At 47.7% G+C, this 15179-nt stretch overlaps 1 protein-coding gene across 5 annotated transcripts in view; it reads right to left on the reverse strand.

Annotated features, from left to right (window-relative positions):
* COLGALT2 (collagen beta(1-O)galactosyltransferase 2) overlaps positions 1–15179 on the reverse strand; it is a 54821-nt gene that overhangs the window by 8055 nt on the left and 31587 nt on the right. For 3 of the 5 annotated variants that reach the window (XR_015773400.1, XR_001332029.2, XR_015773399.1), the window contains exons 4-13: positions 14626–14760; positions 11818–12022; positions 8699–8818; positions 8158–8234; positions 6643–6749; positions 5342–5474; positions 4382–4509; positions 3685–3891; positions 1841–3299; positions 1212–1310 (exon numbers count right to left, since the gene is read on the reverse strand). Coding sequence is in view for 2 of the 5 variants with exons in the window: in XM_005531320.3 (XP_005531377.3) it covers positions 3023–3299; positions 3685–3891; positions 4382–4509; positions 5342–5474; positions 6643–6749; positions 8158–8234; positions 8699–8818; positions 11818–12022; positions 14626–14760 (1389 nt within the window). In the remaining 3 variants the exon portion in view is untranslated. Of the gene's footprint in view, positions 1–1211; positions 1311–1703; positions 3300–3684; positions 3892–4381; positions 4510–5341; positions 5475–6642; positions 6750–8157; positions 8235–8698; positions 8819–11817; positions 12023–14625; positions 14761–15179 lie in introns of those variants that run through there. The other 2 variants (XM_005531320.3, XM_014260036.2) reach the window with 1 other exon arrangement.

The following is a 15179-nucleotide window of genomic DNA, read 5'->3' on the forward strand; positions in this document are numbered from 1 at the left end:
TATAAGGCTTGGTTCTGGAGTGGAGGAGGTGAGGAGAACAAGATGCACACCACTTCGATCCAGGGGATGCCCTCTGAAGATGCACAGGCTGTTTGCCCCTCCTGCCTGAGCACCATGCTCCATCTCCTTCATGCTCAGCAGCTTTTCACTAATTCAGGAGTTGGTATGTGTTATTTCCTACCACAACTAATAAAATAAATTTGCTTTGCAATCACAATTGCATCCCAAGTTTTTTGTGTACAGGCATCCTCCTCAAACCGTAACAAAAATAAGTACGTGGAAGTAGAAAAACACCAGAAAAATCCAGAGGTGTTTTAAGTGGCTCCTACTTTTCAAAAAAAACATTTAATTCTCAGAGAGCAAAGCTTGAGCAGCACCAGCCAAGGAACTGAAAATACACCCAGGGAACAGCACTTGTCACACGGGTAGAACCACTGGCAGCACCCAGGTCTTGCCTATATCAATAAATGGAGAACTGTGGATGTATAAACACACACATAAACACACACACAGACATGGTAAAGGACCAATCAGCAAGATTGAGTCCTTGTCTGCTCTGAAATGGACACAGGCATTTAATTCTTATATCTTTCATTTGTTGCCCTCCCCTGAAACCATCATCAAGTCCCCAGTGCCACTCACTTCTCAAGTCAGTTAAAAGGAAAAACATTCACAAAACCCCCAAGCTAAAAACCCTAGCCCTGTTGTAAAAGTTGTTTTTCATAAACTACTACTCTGCTTAAGGAAATCAGAGTTAAAGCAAACTCGGGTTCCCTGAGCTCCCTAACCAGCTCCACTTTTCAGCAGTTCTGTCCCAGGCTGACACATCCCCACATGCATGTGTCCCTGCCCTGCCTTGGCTGCAGGGGCTGGCTATGAGGCCAAGGACCCCAGATGCTCCAGTTCAAGGCTGTGCAAGTGACGATGTCCATCTTTCATTATTTGAATGAAGTTAAAAAAACAAAACAGGGATAAATACAGGTATAAAACAATTCAGATACCTTGCATTTTTTAAAATCTATGCTTTGTTTGCTGGTGAGGAGCACCCCATGCTGATGGAGGAAAATGATGTCAGCACACAGCAAGGTGGAAGGAATGAAGGAAGGAGAGGCTGCTCATAGGTGCTGAGGTGGGTCATGGAAAAAAAAGCATGAGGGTGGAAGAGACATGGCTGTCATATCCACAGTGACTTGACAGTGCTGGATGCTCACCTGGTCACAGAGCCCTGCTCCTGCAGGAGCTTCTCACCAACACCTCTGGGACTTCCAGTGTCCTTCACGCAGGCCATGTGGGCTCATGAAGTGAGAGACCTGCAGAAGAAGCAAGAGGGATTGTGAGGAAGGAATCACCCAGGCTCTGTTTGGGCCCATGGTGCCATCTTTAGATTCACCAGGTCATGTGGGCATCTGCTCCCACATGGACACCAGCAGAAATTTGGCTTTCAGGTGGGAACTGCAGAATGGGCACTTTTATACAACCAGTGACTCCAAGGGGGAGGGACACAGCCAAGAATCCCTTGAGCTGGACTTCTGTTAACCTCCAGTTAACATTCAGGGTCAGGCTGGAGGGGGCTTGAAGCAACCTTGTCTAGTGAAAGGTGTCCCTGCCCATGTCAGGGGGTTGGACTGGGACCTTTAGAGGTGCCTTCCACAACCCAAACCACTCCAGGACACTCCCATGCAATGAAAAACACAAACAGCTGCTCATCTTGCACCAGGTTCTATGTATTATCAGACCGGCTGACAGGTAATAGCATGTCTTCTGCAGCAGAAAGCACAACATTGATCAGTAATTATTCAAAACAAACAAAAATTAAAACCAAAACCCCAGCCACACATACTCAATGCACAGATCTGCCAACAGGTGAGTCCCCAGATGGCAATTCCAGGAGGGAATCCTCCCACTGTCCAGAAGTTCAGGGTCTGTGCCAGTATAGTCTGTTGTCACCTGGCCTCTGAGAAAGGTTTTTTTAAAAAAATAAACACCATATCCTGCTGGCATGTGAGCCAACAGCAAAAACATCAGAACTCATCCAAAACACAGAAAAGTTTGCTCCTCACATGAGAAATTATCCAGGCAAGTCGCCTTTGCGTCCTGTAACACACAATTCTATCGGGCTGTAGAGAGACTAACGTTGTAGGTTCTTTTGGTTTTATAAGGAGAGTTTGTAGCCCAACTTTTTACATTTTAAGTTCTCAAAACTCCTACACTTGCTTTTATGACCTAAATAAACAGGTCTACCAATAGGTCATGGGGGTTTTGTTTTCCTGAAGGACTAAGTTGAGGCAGGGGTGAAGCAGGATGTGACATGGACCAACTCTGCCTGCGTTCCCTTCAGGCAGTGCAGAGACAAATAAATCCAGCCACCACCACTTGCATGGCTTCCATGACTTCAGACATTCCAAGACATCCATTCTGGATCCAGAGGCCTGTTTAGATGGGATGCAGCAAGATTAAAAATGAGCTGATGGGAAGCCAGCACTGGTTTTGTACAGGAGTGTGATGGGGAGAAGACACAACAGGAGCACTGCTCTCTGCATTGAACATTTTGGGGAAACATCCTGTTTCTGATAGGGATCCCTTTAGAATACAAACCCGAATCTCCCAGATGCTCAGCAAACAGGGTGGTAAAAGCCTACAGATCTACAAGGAGGAACAGTGAGGGAGCAGCCCAGGTACAGCCATCCCAAAAGGCATTGACATTTGTACACCTCTATATATTAATCTTTATAAATACAGTGTTCTTCTACACAAGGAATTGTGGAACAACATAATTCTAGGCTGGTTTCTTCTAACAAAAGCTTGCCGGGGCTTTTGTTTGGATCTGGAACGCTTGTTCTTCCTCCTTGGTGTCCCACCCTGTCCTTGGAGGCCTGGGCAGGTGTCTGGTCCAATCCCGTGCACGGCCCTTGGGAGTGGTGGGAAGGAGACCACATGAAGAGCTGCTCTACAACTTTCAAGGGTGAAAAGCTAAAGTGTGAGGCAGGTTCAGCTGTCAACAGAGTCCCAGGGAGGTGGGCAGTCATAGCTCATCCCTGGATGACGGCGTGTCAAGGGATGACTGCGAGGGCAGGGCGTCTTTGTTCTGGGCGTCACTGTGGATCTTGCCCTGTTGCCGGGACTTCCAGGAGTGTGTTCTGTCCCAGTCTGTTGACACGGTCTCATTGTCCCAGACGGTGGAGGTCTCTGTGTCACTGAGGTAGCCCGGCTGCCCAGTGTAGTGTGTGGGGTAAACAAGAAGGGGTTCTGCTGAAAAGGCCTTCAAGTCTCTGGACTCGTAGTACTCCATGTACTTTGTGCTATGGAGGAGAGAAACACCATCAGCAACAGAGAAATCTTCACTGGTGTCAAGCTTGTCCCTGGGAGACATGGCCAATCCAGGGAGCAGAGTGATCTGGGAATGGGGGTAGGTGCTGGGGTACAGCCAGTACCACATCCTTACAATCACACACACCTGCGCAGTCAAAGCCTGTTCCCAGAGACAGGCAAGTGCCTCAGACAACCAGCCCACAAGCCCTGCTCCAGGCAGGCTCAATTCCCCTCTATCACCTCCTCTGACCTGTGCCAGGAGGACAAAACCAAGCACCACAAGGAGTCCCCACCAACCAGGCTACCAACAAGATCTGGTTTAAGATCAGATAGCAAGACCCAGCCTGTGTCCCCCCGGGCCACAGAGGGACTCACACAGGGTGCTTGTTGTACATGATGGGCAGGAATTCATCCACGGGCAGCATCTTGCTGAAGGGCTCAGCCCCGATGAGCTTCTGAGCCCCATGGAAGGAGATGGCGTAGCCCAGGGTCCAGTAGGAGTAATCAGCTTCCACCAGGTTTCGGACATTGGGAATGGCTCTCTCAGGCTCCTGCACCTGCATCCTTTTCCGGCCAATGTAGCTTCAGGGGTGAAAAGATAAAGGAGATAGGAACCAAAGTGAATCCATAGCAATTACGACAAGACTATTTGTGTCAGCCAGGCCAGGGCAAAGGGTCAGTCCCAGAAGCAATCCCTGACTCAACTCACAGTTTTCTTATCCTACACTACTACCAGACATCCAAGTCTTAACCCAGTGGCTGGGACAGCTGTGAAAGGCTTCCTAAGGGAGTTAAGATGACACAGTCTGAGGCTCAGGACTGAGCTGTGCTGGTTCCTCTGTCAGAATCTCCAACACAGTAAAACATTGTCCACCATGCACAGGGTTGGTGCCCACGGGGACTCTTGGCAACAGCCACCCCAGAGGGCAGATCTGTCATGATGGGAAGAGCCACCAAGACGACTGTGCCACTATCGCCTGCACTGCAGCATCAACCTGCACCTCTGCCATTACCCAGCAGTGCTGGCAACCTCCCCATGTGCCCACAACCTCCCAGAGGAGCAGAAACTTACATCAGCTCCCAGTCTAACTGGGCTTGCTTGATGTCATCCATCAGCTTCATGAGCTTCCTCTTGAACTGGTGCTCAAAGCGCACATCGTCCTCAATAACAAGTGTCTTCTCCAGGCCCCTGCTCACCACCTGAAACACAAGTACTCCAACATGAGCACAGTGGCCCCCATAGGTGCCCTGCTTTCATTGGGACCACCCTGACCTGGCATTGCCTCCCACACCATGGAGGCAGGGAGGCTGGAGAACCAGTCTGGGACATACACATGTTATGCCAAGCCACTGGAACTTGCTCCTGCTCAGATGTAGAATAAGGGGAAAAAAAAACAGGAGTGTTTCTTTAACCCCATTTGCTTTTCAAAACCTTCTTGCCTTTCTTCTAAGCAAGCTTGCCCCAAGCAGGATATTGGATGGACTGCAAAAACAGTCATGAAAATGTCCTGATAAAAATCACTGTGAGCTGAGGGCAAATGAATCAGAATCCTCAAACTGTTTGGGTTGGAAGGGACATTAAAGCCCATCCAGTCCCACCCCCTGCCATGGGCAGGGACACCTTCCACTATCCCAGGTTGCTCCAAGCACCATCCAGCCTGGCCTTGGAAACTTCCAGGGATCGGGCAGCCACAGCTTCTCTGGGCAACCTTTACCAGGGCCTCAGCACCCTCATGACTCGAATGGCAGTGGGAAGCCATTCTCCCTCATCCTGTACCTCCATCCCTTGTCCCCAAGTACCTCTCCACCTCTCTTGAATCCCCTTTAGGTATTGGAATGGGAAAGGGGAGATGTGAAAGGTGAACACTGCATCCAAAAAAAACCCTGCAATCCAAGGTAATCAGTTCTGTCCTACACTTCCAGAAACCTGGGCTCCAATGCTCTGCACCAGGAACTACATCACAGCAAACTGGCTGTGAACTAGGACACAGCACCTTCCTGCAGGAACCCCGAGGTATCCCAAAATCCTCACCTCCTTCCAGATGTAGTAATGGCTCAGGAAGCAGCCGATCTCTCCTCTGGTTAGGGGCCTGGAGGAATATGGGTCCCGGTATCCTGGCAGCATTTCAATGCTGAGAGCTTTGAGCTGACTCGTGTTCAGTGTTCTGGGAAACAGAGAGTATTTATCACCACTGCAGAAAAATAAGTCAATTCAAGCCAGACACAGGCACAGCATGGGGAATGCTGCTGATGTTCAGGGAAAAGCCAGACCTTGAGAAGTTCCTACATTTGTTTTGATCAAAAACACAGGGGAAAATTAACTTCTTGATTAACATCTCTAAAAATCAAACTGATAAATTGTATCCTTAACTCTGCTGAAGACTTCTCATAGGACCTTCAATTACCTTTAATTCTGCCAAAAACTTCCTGTGGGACCATCCACTTGCCCGGTGCTTGGCTTTGATTAATTTTCTGAGGCCTTGACAGGATCCCAAGTCTCTAAGACCATTAAATGGTACATGGGCTCCTGACTCCTTGAGGTCTTTTTGCAACTCACATACTCAAAATTTCTGCCTTGATTTCTCCTTATAAAAAGGTCTGCATACCTTAGAATCATAGAATCATTAAGATTGGAAAAGTGCTCTAATATCCTCAAATCCAAGCATTAACCCAGCAATTCTCCCAGGGATGGGGCCTCCACCACTGCCCTGGGCAGCCTGTGCCAATGCCTGACCACCCTTTGCATGAAGAAATTTTTCCCAGTGCAGAAAAGTTTCCCAGTCCAGCCTGACACAGCTTGAGGCTTTTTCCTCTCCTCCTCTTCCTTGTTCGCTGGGAGCAGAGCCCGACCCCTCCCTGGATGCACCCTCCTGTCAGGGAGTTGTGCAGAGCCAGAAGGTCCCCCCTGCCCCTTTTCTCCAGGCTTAGCTCCCCCAGCTGCTCCTCAACAGACATGCTCCAGGCCTTAGAGCAAGCTTGGAAAAGGCTGTGTCAAGGTTAATGCTGTAGCACCACAGCTCTGTAGTGCTAGGATAGACAATATTCCCAGGAGTTAACTGCTCCATGCACAGAAATCTGTGATTTTAACCTGATTTTGACCCTAGCCTGAACCTCAGTGCCCTGGTTCTCTCACAGAGATTGACTAATTGCAAAGGAGGAAAGAAACAGAGCAGAATTGCCCCAAACAGATGATCAGGGAGATCCAACTGGTGTTCAGCTCCTCCACAGCCAACCCTGCCCTGCTCGAAGTAGATCAGGGTATCCAAGGAGATGCTGTGAAGCAATAAAGTACATCGCACTCTGAAAACATCCTCAAGCCCAACCAAAACTCACTTTCCATCCACAGCCTCCACTACCTTCACTGCAATCTCCTGCTCATAGAGTGTCCGCAGCATCCGATCCCGCCGGTCCTTGCGACGCTTCAGGTTGATCATGAAAATCTGTGTAGAAGAGAAAGACATCAAGACATCAGACTCCCAGCTGGGAGGGAGGGAGAAGGGAAGTCTTGATCCACCCCTTTCCAGTAGCCCCACTGGAAAAGCAGGTCTTGTGAAAATACCGCATGTATGTTTGCTCCAAGTTGCCTAGAATTTGTCAAAAAGCTGAAGTTGGTTTTGAGTTGGAAGTGTAGAGGCTTTTTCTCTAACAACTACTTTTTATGGATGTTCATGGGGGAAACTTGCTCTTTGAGGATGAAGAAAAGTGAGTTAGAGCCAAGTCTCTAATTTCCAAAGATACAGGATACTTAGGTTTATATCAAACAGAGTAACATGACCATCTGGAGCATCAATCTTAGAGGAACACTGACCTACAACACTGCCACTGCCTGGGTTTAGGATTATCAGTGGAGCACCATCCAAGTACAAGGCCATAGTAAAGAAATTTTTGTGATTATTTCAGACACTGAAAATCCACTGTGATTCCTGCCATAGCAGAGAGCCAAGGCTGAGAACAGAGATGTCTGGGCAGGGCTCTATCCAAAGCCTCAAGGAGACTGGTGGAGGGCTGAGGACTGCCCTCTTTGCAGGTAACGCTCAGGAGCTCAGGGATATCTTTCAGTCCTAAGCAGGCTGGTACAAGCACAGCCTTGTAGCCCATGGGGCAAATCCTCATCTCAGTAAGAAGCAGAACGAATTTCAGCTCAGTACAAATGAAAGAATAATAAACTGGGTAAAAAGAGCACAGCCACAAAGGACAACATGGAAAAAACCGGGACCAGCTGTGCCTTAAACACAGATGCTTAAAGACACACAGCTGGATCGAGTTCAGCTTCAGGAGCCCCACAAACAGATGGAGCAGAGCACACCAAGATGAAAAAGGCTCCCCTGATCCCCACAACTCCCTCGGTCCCAGAGCCACCCTGGCAGCTGCACACACAGGGGCTGCTGGCTCTGGGAATAACACAGACACCAGGCAATCAAAGCCTGGCACATCCCTCTCCAGCCTTCTCCCCAGGCATGGTTGGCATCCCTGGGGGTACCCAAGGTGGGCCAGAACTCAGCTGTAAGCCTGGATCCCCTACCTGCTCTCAGCTCTCCAGTGTCTCTCTTAAGTGAGAGAAATCCTTCCCTCCTGCCACTGGAAAGTTGGAGAGCAAAGACCCAATTTCTGTCACAGATGGAAGGGAGGCCAAGCTGCTCTGCAGAGTCAGATGCAGAGCAAACAGCACAAGATCGGGGTAGTTAACCTGCTTTTCAGCCTCACTTTCCTTCTCTGTCTCTCCTCTTCCTCATTGCCTTCTCTTTCTGGCTGAATTAAAACAGAATCATGGCATGGTTTAAGTTGGAAGAGATGTTAAGGATCAGGTGATGAGTGAGAAGACAATAAACAGGAGAACAGGTTCCTTACTTCATCAAACCCCATCTTGTCAGGGTGCTTCGGAGGGACAGAGATGTACTGAGAGGGCTCCACGGGAGGGCGATCGACTGAAAGAGAGGAGAGACCCCAAACGTCACCCTCATTCACACTCTGCAGTGGACATAATGTGTCAGAAGGTGTCTCCTTCACAGGCTCCCCTGGAGCCGGGATGAGGAGCCACTGCAGGATGGGAACAGCGAGAAGCATCACATGGCAAAGCCAAAGCCAGCAGCCACGTGCCAGACAGACATCAAGAAGAAAACATGGACATGCAGCACCCTTTCCACATGAAAGATGCATTTGATCTGGGGAAGTTGAGGGATTTTGTGAATGGGGTTGACCTGACCATGAAGCAATTACATCCCTAAGCAGAAAAGTGGTGGAAAATTTCGGAACACTGTGTATCAAAACAATATTAGTGCAGACAGGTCAGGATGCAGACTTCCAAGAGAATGAGAGCTGAGATGCTGGCAGGAGAGCTCTATAGGCATTAACTTGGAGGGTCCATCATGGCAAGGGCATAGCAACTCACTCATGGCCTCAATCAGGGTGTGCACAAAATTCTCAGCTTCCTCCTGCAGCGATTGCTGCGGCTTCAGGGGCATGGGAAGGAACCCATAGTGGTCACGGTTGCAGATGAACATCTGTACTCCTGGGGATCACAGAAAAGCAGAAACTATAATCAGGCCTGCTACCAGGGCATTTCACTGCTCCGTGGCTACATAGCCACAAACACACTTTTGCCAGGACCTCAGTCCCAAAAAGTTCTGCTTCATAAACAATCAATTCAAAATCATTCCAGTTCCACTTTCTGTTTTGCCTGGCTGGCAGCAAGTGGCCTCTCTCATAAAACCAATCCTTACTGTCTGCCCAGCTAACCCTTCAAGGGCCTGGGATGACAGGTCAAGGAAGAGTGGCTTCCCACTGAAATATAATGGGTTTAGATTGGATATTGGGAAGAAATTGTTCCCTGTGAGGGTGGTGAGGTCCTGGCACAGGTTGCCCAGAGAAGCTGTGGCTGCCCCATCCCTGGAAGTGTCCAAAGCCAGGTTGAAGTGGGCTTGGAGTATCCTGGGATAGTGGAAGGTGTCCCTGAAATGAGATGATCTTTAAGGTCCTTTCTAACCCAACCTATTCTATTCTTTATCACTGCTTCCTTTTGCCTTGGCTAGGAAGTAAAGGTGATACATAAAGGTGATACAGCACCTGTGCTGGCAAAGGACTTTGAGGAATACATATGACAATGACCTTCAAAATGTCAAGTCACTGTCAAATACAGTCCTTTTCTCTCTCCAGAACTAATTTTTACCATGCCCTGAAGATTAAAGGAAAATCCCAGAGCAAGACACCAGTGAGGAGAACAGATGTGATAATGTTTAATGTCCTTCTACTCAAAAGCTTTTGCAACTGCTTGTTGAAGGTGGGAAACAGAGAGGAGGTGCAAAGCCTGTCCTTGGAACAGATGCATTTGCAGGGCACAGACTCACCCAGTGGAAACATCCCAGCATCAGCAGAACACTTTTCCTTTTGGGATGACAGGGATTTGCTAACCACTGTAACTTTGTCTTTCACATCAGGCAATACACTCAAAAGCCACATCCAGACAAGCCAAGGGAAGCATTTCCATTGTTTTACACTGAGTTCTGGTAAGGTCCTTTATTAACTAACCCAAATCAAAGTTGCTAGAACCCAAGAAATTGGCCAAAAAATGCCTTTGTCTTTTTTTATTTTGTCTTTTTAAAATTTTTTTTAATGAAACAAATTTAACCAGCCCCCTCTCTCGAGGAAATAAATGAAAAGCAGACACTACCTGGTGGGCTGATGCCTTCATCTATTAGTGCCCCCTATCCATGGTATTTTTAGCAGAGTGGAACTGTTGGCAGTAATGACTGGTGTTTCTCTCATTTTAAGTTCTACAAGTAAACTGCTTGCTATGCTATGTGCCAGAACACATTCAGCTGTCAGCTGCAATTTAGGTAAATGGCAGAATAAAAAACTACTACCTGCTGACATTAATGGATTTGGCACTGATCTAATCAACTGATCTTTTCTGGCTCACTGATCGCTGTTCTTATCTTCTGCTGCCTTGAACATATTTAATCTGCACAGATTCACACCAGTGTTCCTGTTCTGTTTGGGATAAAAGGTACTTGAAAAAACAGTAAAGCTCCTGTAAAGTGGGGAGGGGGACTCACTCTCCAGCTCTGTTTTTATAATAGTTAAATGATTACTACAAGGGATAGAAAAACTATAGGTATTTGTATTATTATTCTTAATGGGCTTTAAAGGCACTGTCCAGGATTTACAGTCATGTCCTAAATCACAGCTACAGGTAAAGAACCAAAATTACACCTGCATCCCTGTGACCAGACCTTCCTGCTGGCTGGCTCAGGGCTTCAGAGACCCAGGCTGAAAGGCAGCTCAGGAGATCATGGAATCATGGAATGGTATGGACTGGAAAGGACCTTAAAGCTCATCTCCTTCCACCCCTGCCATGGGCAGGAACACCTTCCACTATCCCAGGTTGCTCTGAGTCCTGTCCAGTCTGGCCTTGGACACCTGCAGGAATGGGGCAGACACAACTTCTCTGGGCAACCTGTACTGGAGCCTCTCCACCCTCACAGGTAGCAATTCCTTCCCAATAGTCCATCTAACACTGCCCTCTTGCAGTAAGAAGCCATACCCACCCCATCCTGCCCATCCCTTGTACCAAGTCCCTCTCCAGTTCTCTTGGAGGCCCCTTCAGGCACTGGAAGAGACTCTTAGGTCTCAACCGATTCTCCTTTTCTCCAGGCTGACCTGGCTGGCTAAAAGCTCTCCTGTGAGTGCAAGGGGCTCTGCAGAGTCCAGTGCTGGCAATAACACACCCACTCTAAGTTTTGTTCAGATTCAGGACTCCCACACAGGCCACGTCCTCTCTCAGAGGCGAGACCATCTCTTTGGAGCATAACAGAACAGCTGCTTCCAGCAGCAGATTCCCTGTTGGAAATCGATGTTTTGATCTGAGGTGTTAAGCACAGCACTTGGCCTGGACAAAAGCCAATATAATTTCTGACTTCAGGGAAAGTAAATGAAATTACTCTATAAAGAAGTTTACCTCGAAGCTCACACATTTTTCACATTTCTGAACTTGGATGTCATCACTTTATCCTGGGTGGCAAAACTCAGACTAGGATACAGGTCAATAGTCTGAGCATATCAACAGGCCAGACAGCTGGAGAAAAGCCTTTCATGTCATGGGTCAGTCCTGTCAGATTCTACGGTTTAAAAGTCTCTTGTCCTCACCCCTTTGCTCAAGGATCTTTTAGAACTGGTAACTTTAGATATCTCACTCCCAGACCACCTTACAATCTCCCAGAACCCACCTGTGTTCACCTACTATGACACAAACCAAGGGTGGAGTCACACTTTTTGTCTCTGAAATATTGCCCCATCCCAAGAACAGCCTCCACATCCTTTGAAATTAGCAGCAATCCAAAACAGCCTTTCCAGTCACTTGCTGCTGGTTTTCCCTGACCAGATCCCAGAGAGGAAAGGGAACAGGGTCTGAATCCACATGAACTCCACCCAGGACTTTTGGGCTGTGAACCTGCAGTGGAGGTCTCTGTGTCTCTAGGAGTGAACCCTCCCCAGCAGAGGCCCTGGACACACCTGCTTGGCGACTGGAGAAGGCAAAGACCATGATATCATCAAAACTCCAGGTGTAGTCCTGGTGTGGGGGGTAGAATGTCAGCTTGGCGGAGGCCACCTTCCTTAGGTCAATGAGGAACGTGGAATGGATCATAGGGACAGCAAAACAGCCCATCCTCTTCCATTCCCGAATCAGGGGATACTCCAAGGTCCTCTTATAATAACCCTGAAACCACAAAGAGGGGACTGTTGTTAACAAGAAATTCCTGTTTCAAAGCTGCTCCTTAGCAAAAGCTCACACCCTGAACTCTCCAGCAGAGGTTCACCAGGGCTCGACTCTCAGCTTTTTCCATGTCTCCCATTTGGAAACAGCTCAGTCAAGTATTTAGAAACAGTCTTCATCCCGAAAGTAAAGACTGACCTTCTCCCTGCTTTTTAGGAGCTCTTGGATAGCCCAGCCTTTCCACTGCAAAATTCCCCTGCAATGGAGCTTCAAACCTCAGACTATTTTTTCCTGGTTCTTCAAATCCCTTTTTGCACTTAAGACTCTCCAGACTGATCCTGGAAGCTGCTGAGCATCCATGACATCCTCCACATTCAACAGGCACAAAGTCCATTTAGTATCTCAGAGAGCAGGATCTGCAAATTCATTCTATTAATGACTTAAAAAAAAAAACATTTATTGCCACTGCAGTGAAGGTAACATCTCAGTCTCTATCAGCTGTGTAAGAATCCCTGCTTCCTCCATCCTGGGGCAAGCAGGTTTGATACTCACTCCTGTCTCTGCGTAGAGAGGCACTTCAGTCAGCTCCTGGGCATTTCCCTGTACCCTGGAGCTCTGGTAGCCTTCAAGCACTCTGGGTACAACACCCACAGTGTGTGGCTCATGTGGAAATAAATACACTGAATTCCTCCAGGAAGAAAACCCTGGAGCATCAAATTGACATCTGGAGGGTTGAATCCAGAACAGATTCTGGGCTTTACAGAAACAATGAGTCACTAAAAGAAGTTAAAGCTCCATTTACGTTCTATTTTCCATGAGCATTCAGGCACTGGCTGAGCAAATGCTTGCAGAACTGCTCTGCCCTGGGTTATGTGGAACCACAAGGTGGTGCACATACCTGGTTATGGATCTGCCATCTCCCTCTGCCTTTCAGATACACTGTGACCATACTGTGAAGACGGGATACCTCAAACACAGCCATCCCAACTGCCACAGGAAGGAGCAGGTGGGAAAAAATGTGATTGGCATTCCCACCAAAGGAAGGGTTAACACACCCACTCTTAAACAGACACCTGATAATCCCCACAAGTGAAGATACTGGACACTCATCTTTCCTCCTCCAGTGGCTCACTCCTGGATTTTGGGGCTGTCCCCTGCATATAAATCACATGTAAACAAAGAGGACTCTAACTCCCCTGTGTTGCTGCTGCACTGCTTCTCCCAGGGTTTGCTCCGTGACAGATAGATGTCAGCGTGTCCGGAGCTGGGCTTGGCTCACCATGGCTCCATTTTGGGGGGAGGCCACGTTTCAGGATGTGCTCCAGCTATTATTTACTCCCCAGGTCTCCTGGGAGAGCAAGGCTGAGAACATGAAGCTCTGGTACCGCATGCAGAAATAAGACAAAAGGAAAAATAAAGAGAGAACTTTCCTGTTCACTCCAGCAGGATTTTTCTTTTTAAACCAAATTTTGCATGATGCCTTTGCTGGTTCTCGTCTCCCCTTTTCTCAGATAGTGCTGGTAATGGTGGAAACTTCCTACTGAAGAAGTAGGGCTGGGGCTTGTGCACATGGGCAGAGATCCACTTCGGCTTGTGAAGCAGGGCTGATGTACCCCAGTGGAAAACCTGGCTGACTCAGGACTTAGCCTTAAAAACTTATAGCACAATCAATACCTTTGCTATGAAGTCTGTATCTCCATTTTCAAACAAAGTAAACAAATCTAAGTGAAACAAGTAAACACACCTCACCACACACCTTTCTTATCTCTATATTTATTTCCCAAGAATTTGGAAAGTTCAGGACCTTTTCCTGCTATTTTTTTATCCAATTATTTAGTCTAAACTGTGGAATTCCTTACCAGAAGATGGTGTGGATGTCAAAAAGCAAGTTCAGACAGGCATTTCTCTAGAATAAAAAAATTACTTAGAGCTTTAAAGACAAATATATTCCTCAAAAACCCAAAGGGGATTGCCTGAGGAAAGAAAAGTATTTTGGGGAAGTAGCACTCACTTTTTTGCCCTATCCTTATACTATTCCCTAGACATCTGCAAATGAATCTGTGCTCTGACCCAATGCAGTTGTTATGTGGATCAGAAGCAACGTGAAAAGGGAACATGAAACTCTAATTTTTAGGCTCAGCACCAGTACCTGTTACATGAATACTTCAGCACACAAACTCCCTACGAGGCAAAGGATGTTGCCCCACTTCAAAAATCTTATTCATAGATGAGAAAGATAACTTAGACACAGTGGAGATCTGTGGAAAGAAAAGCAAATTCCTCTTGGATTAGCATCACTGTACAAAAAAAAAAAAAAAACTTGCCTGAAATTACACACCAAGGGTTTTAAGGCCATTACAGACACATGGGACCACCTTAAAAAAACTTCTGACCTGTTTATCAGTATTTTTTATGTGTTAGTGGGATCATACCACATGTTAACACCACCTCAGAGCTACAGCAGCTTCTGTTCAGAAGAAGGCTACAGCAGCAGATGGGAAAGCCCACAGAACAGGAAGGATGCCTGCTGCTCCAGAGACGGGGGCAGGAGCCCCTTGAGGACACCACTCACACAGCCTCCCAGCACCCTTCACGAGGTCACCTGCCTGGGGAGTGATGCCACACCAGAAGTTGGAGTAGAGGGAGCGGGACTCGAGCATCGGTGCCACCAGTGTCTTGTTTTCTGCTATCAGCAGGTTCAGGGTCTGGGGGTTGGTTAGTAAGTTATCTGCATCAATAAACTAGAGAAGGAAGAGGGGAAAAAAAAATTGTTAATAAATGAAACAGTATGATTCCCGTGATGCTTTCTTGGGAATGAGGCAGCCAGAGGCACATGACTAGCCCTGGTGTGGCCACAGGCCCATTGCAATGCCTGTCCCCTATGCTGCCATTGCTAGGGTACTTCTGGCCCCACACAATGAGAAAAGACCTTGAGGGACTGGAGCATGTCCAAGGAAGGGAATGGAGCTGGGGAAGGGTCTAGAGCACAGGAGCGGCTCTGAAGGAGCTGGTGGGGCTCAGCCTGGAGAAAAGGAGGTTCAGGGGGGACCTTCTGGCTCTGCACAACTCCCTGACAGGAGGGGGCGGCCAGGGGAGGTTGGGCTCTGAACCATGGGAAGTTTAGATTGGATATTAGGAAAAATTCCTTCTAAAAGAATGG

Source organism: Pseudopodoces humilis, chromosome 10 (assembly GCF_049639895.1).
Source record: "Pseudopodoces humilis isolate 2021_Gansu_Grassland_sample_001 chromosome 10, ASM4963989v1, whole genome shotgun sequence".
NCBI classification, from domain to species: domain Eukaryota; kingdom Metazoa; phylum Chordata; class Aves; order Passeriformes; family Paridae; genus Pseudopodoces; species Pseudopodoces humilis.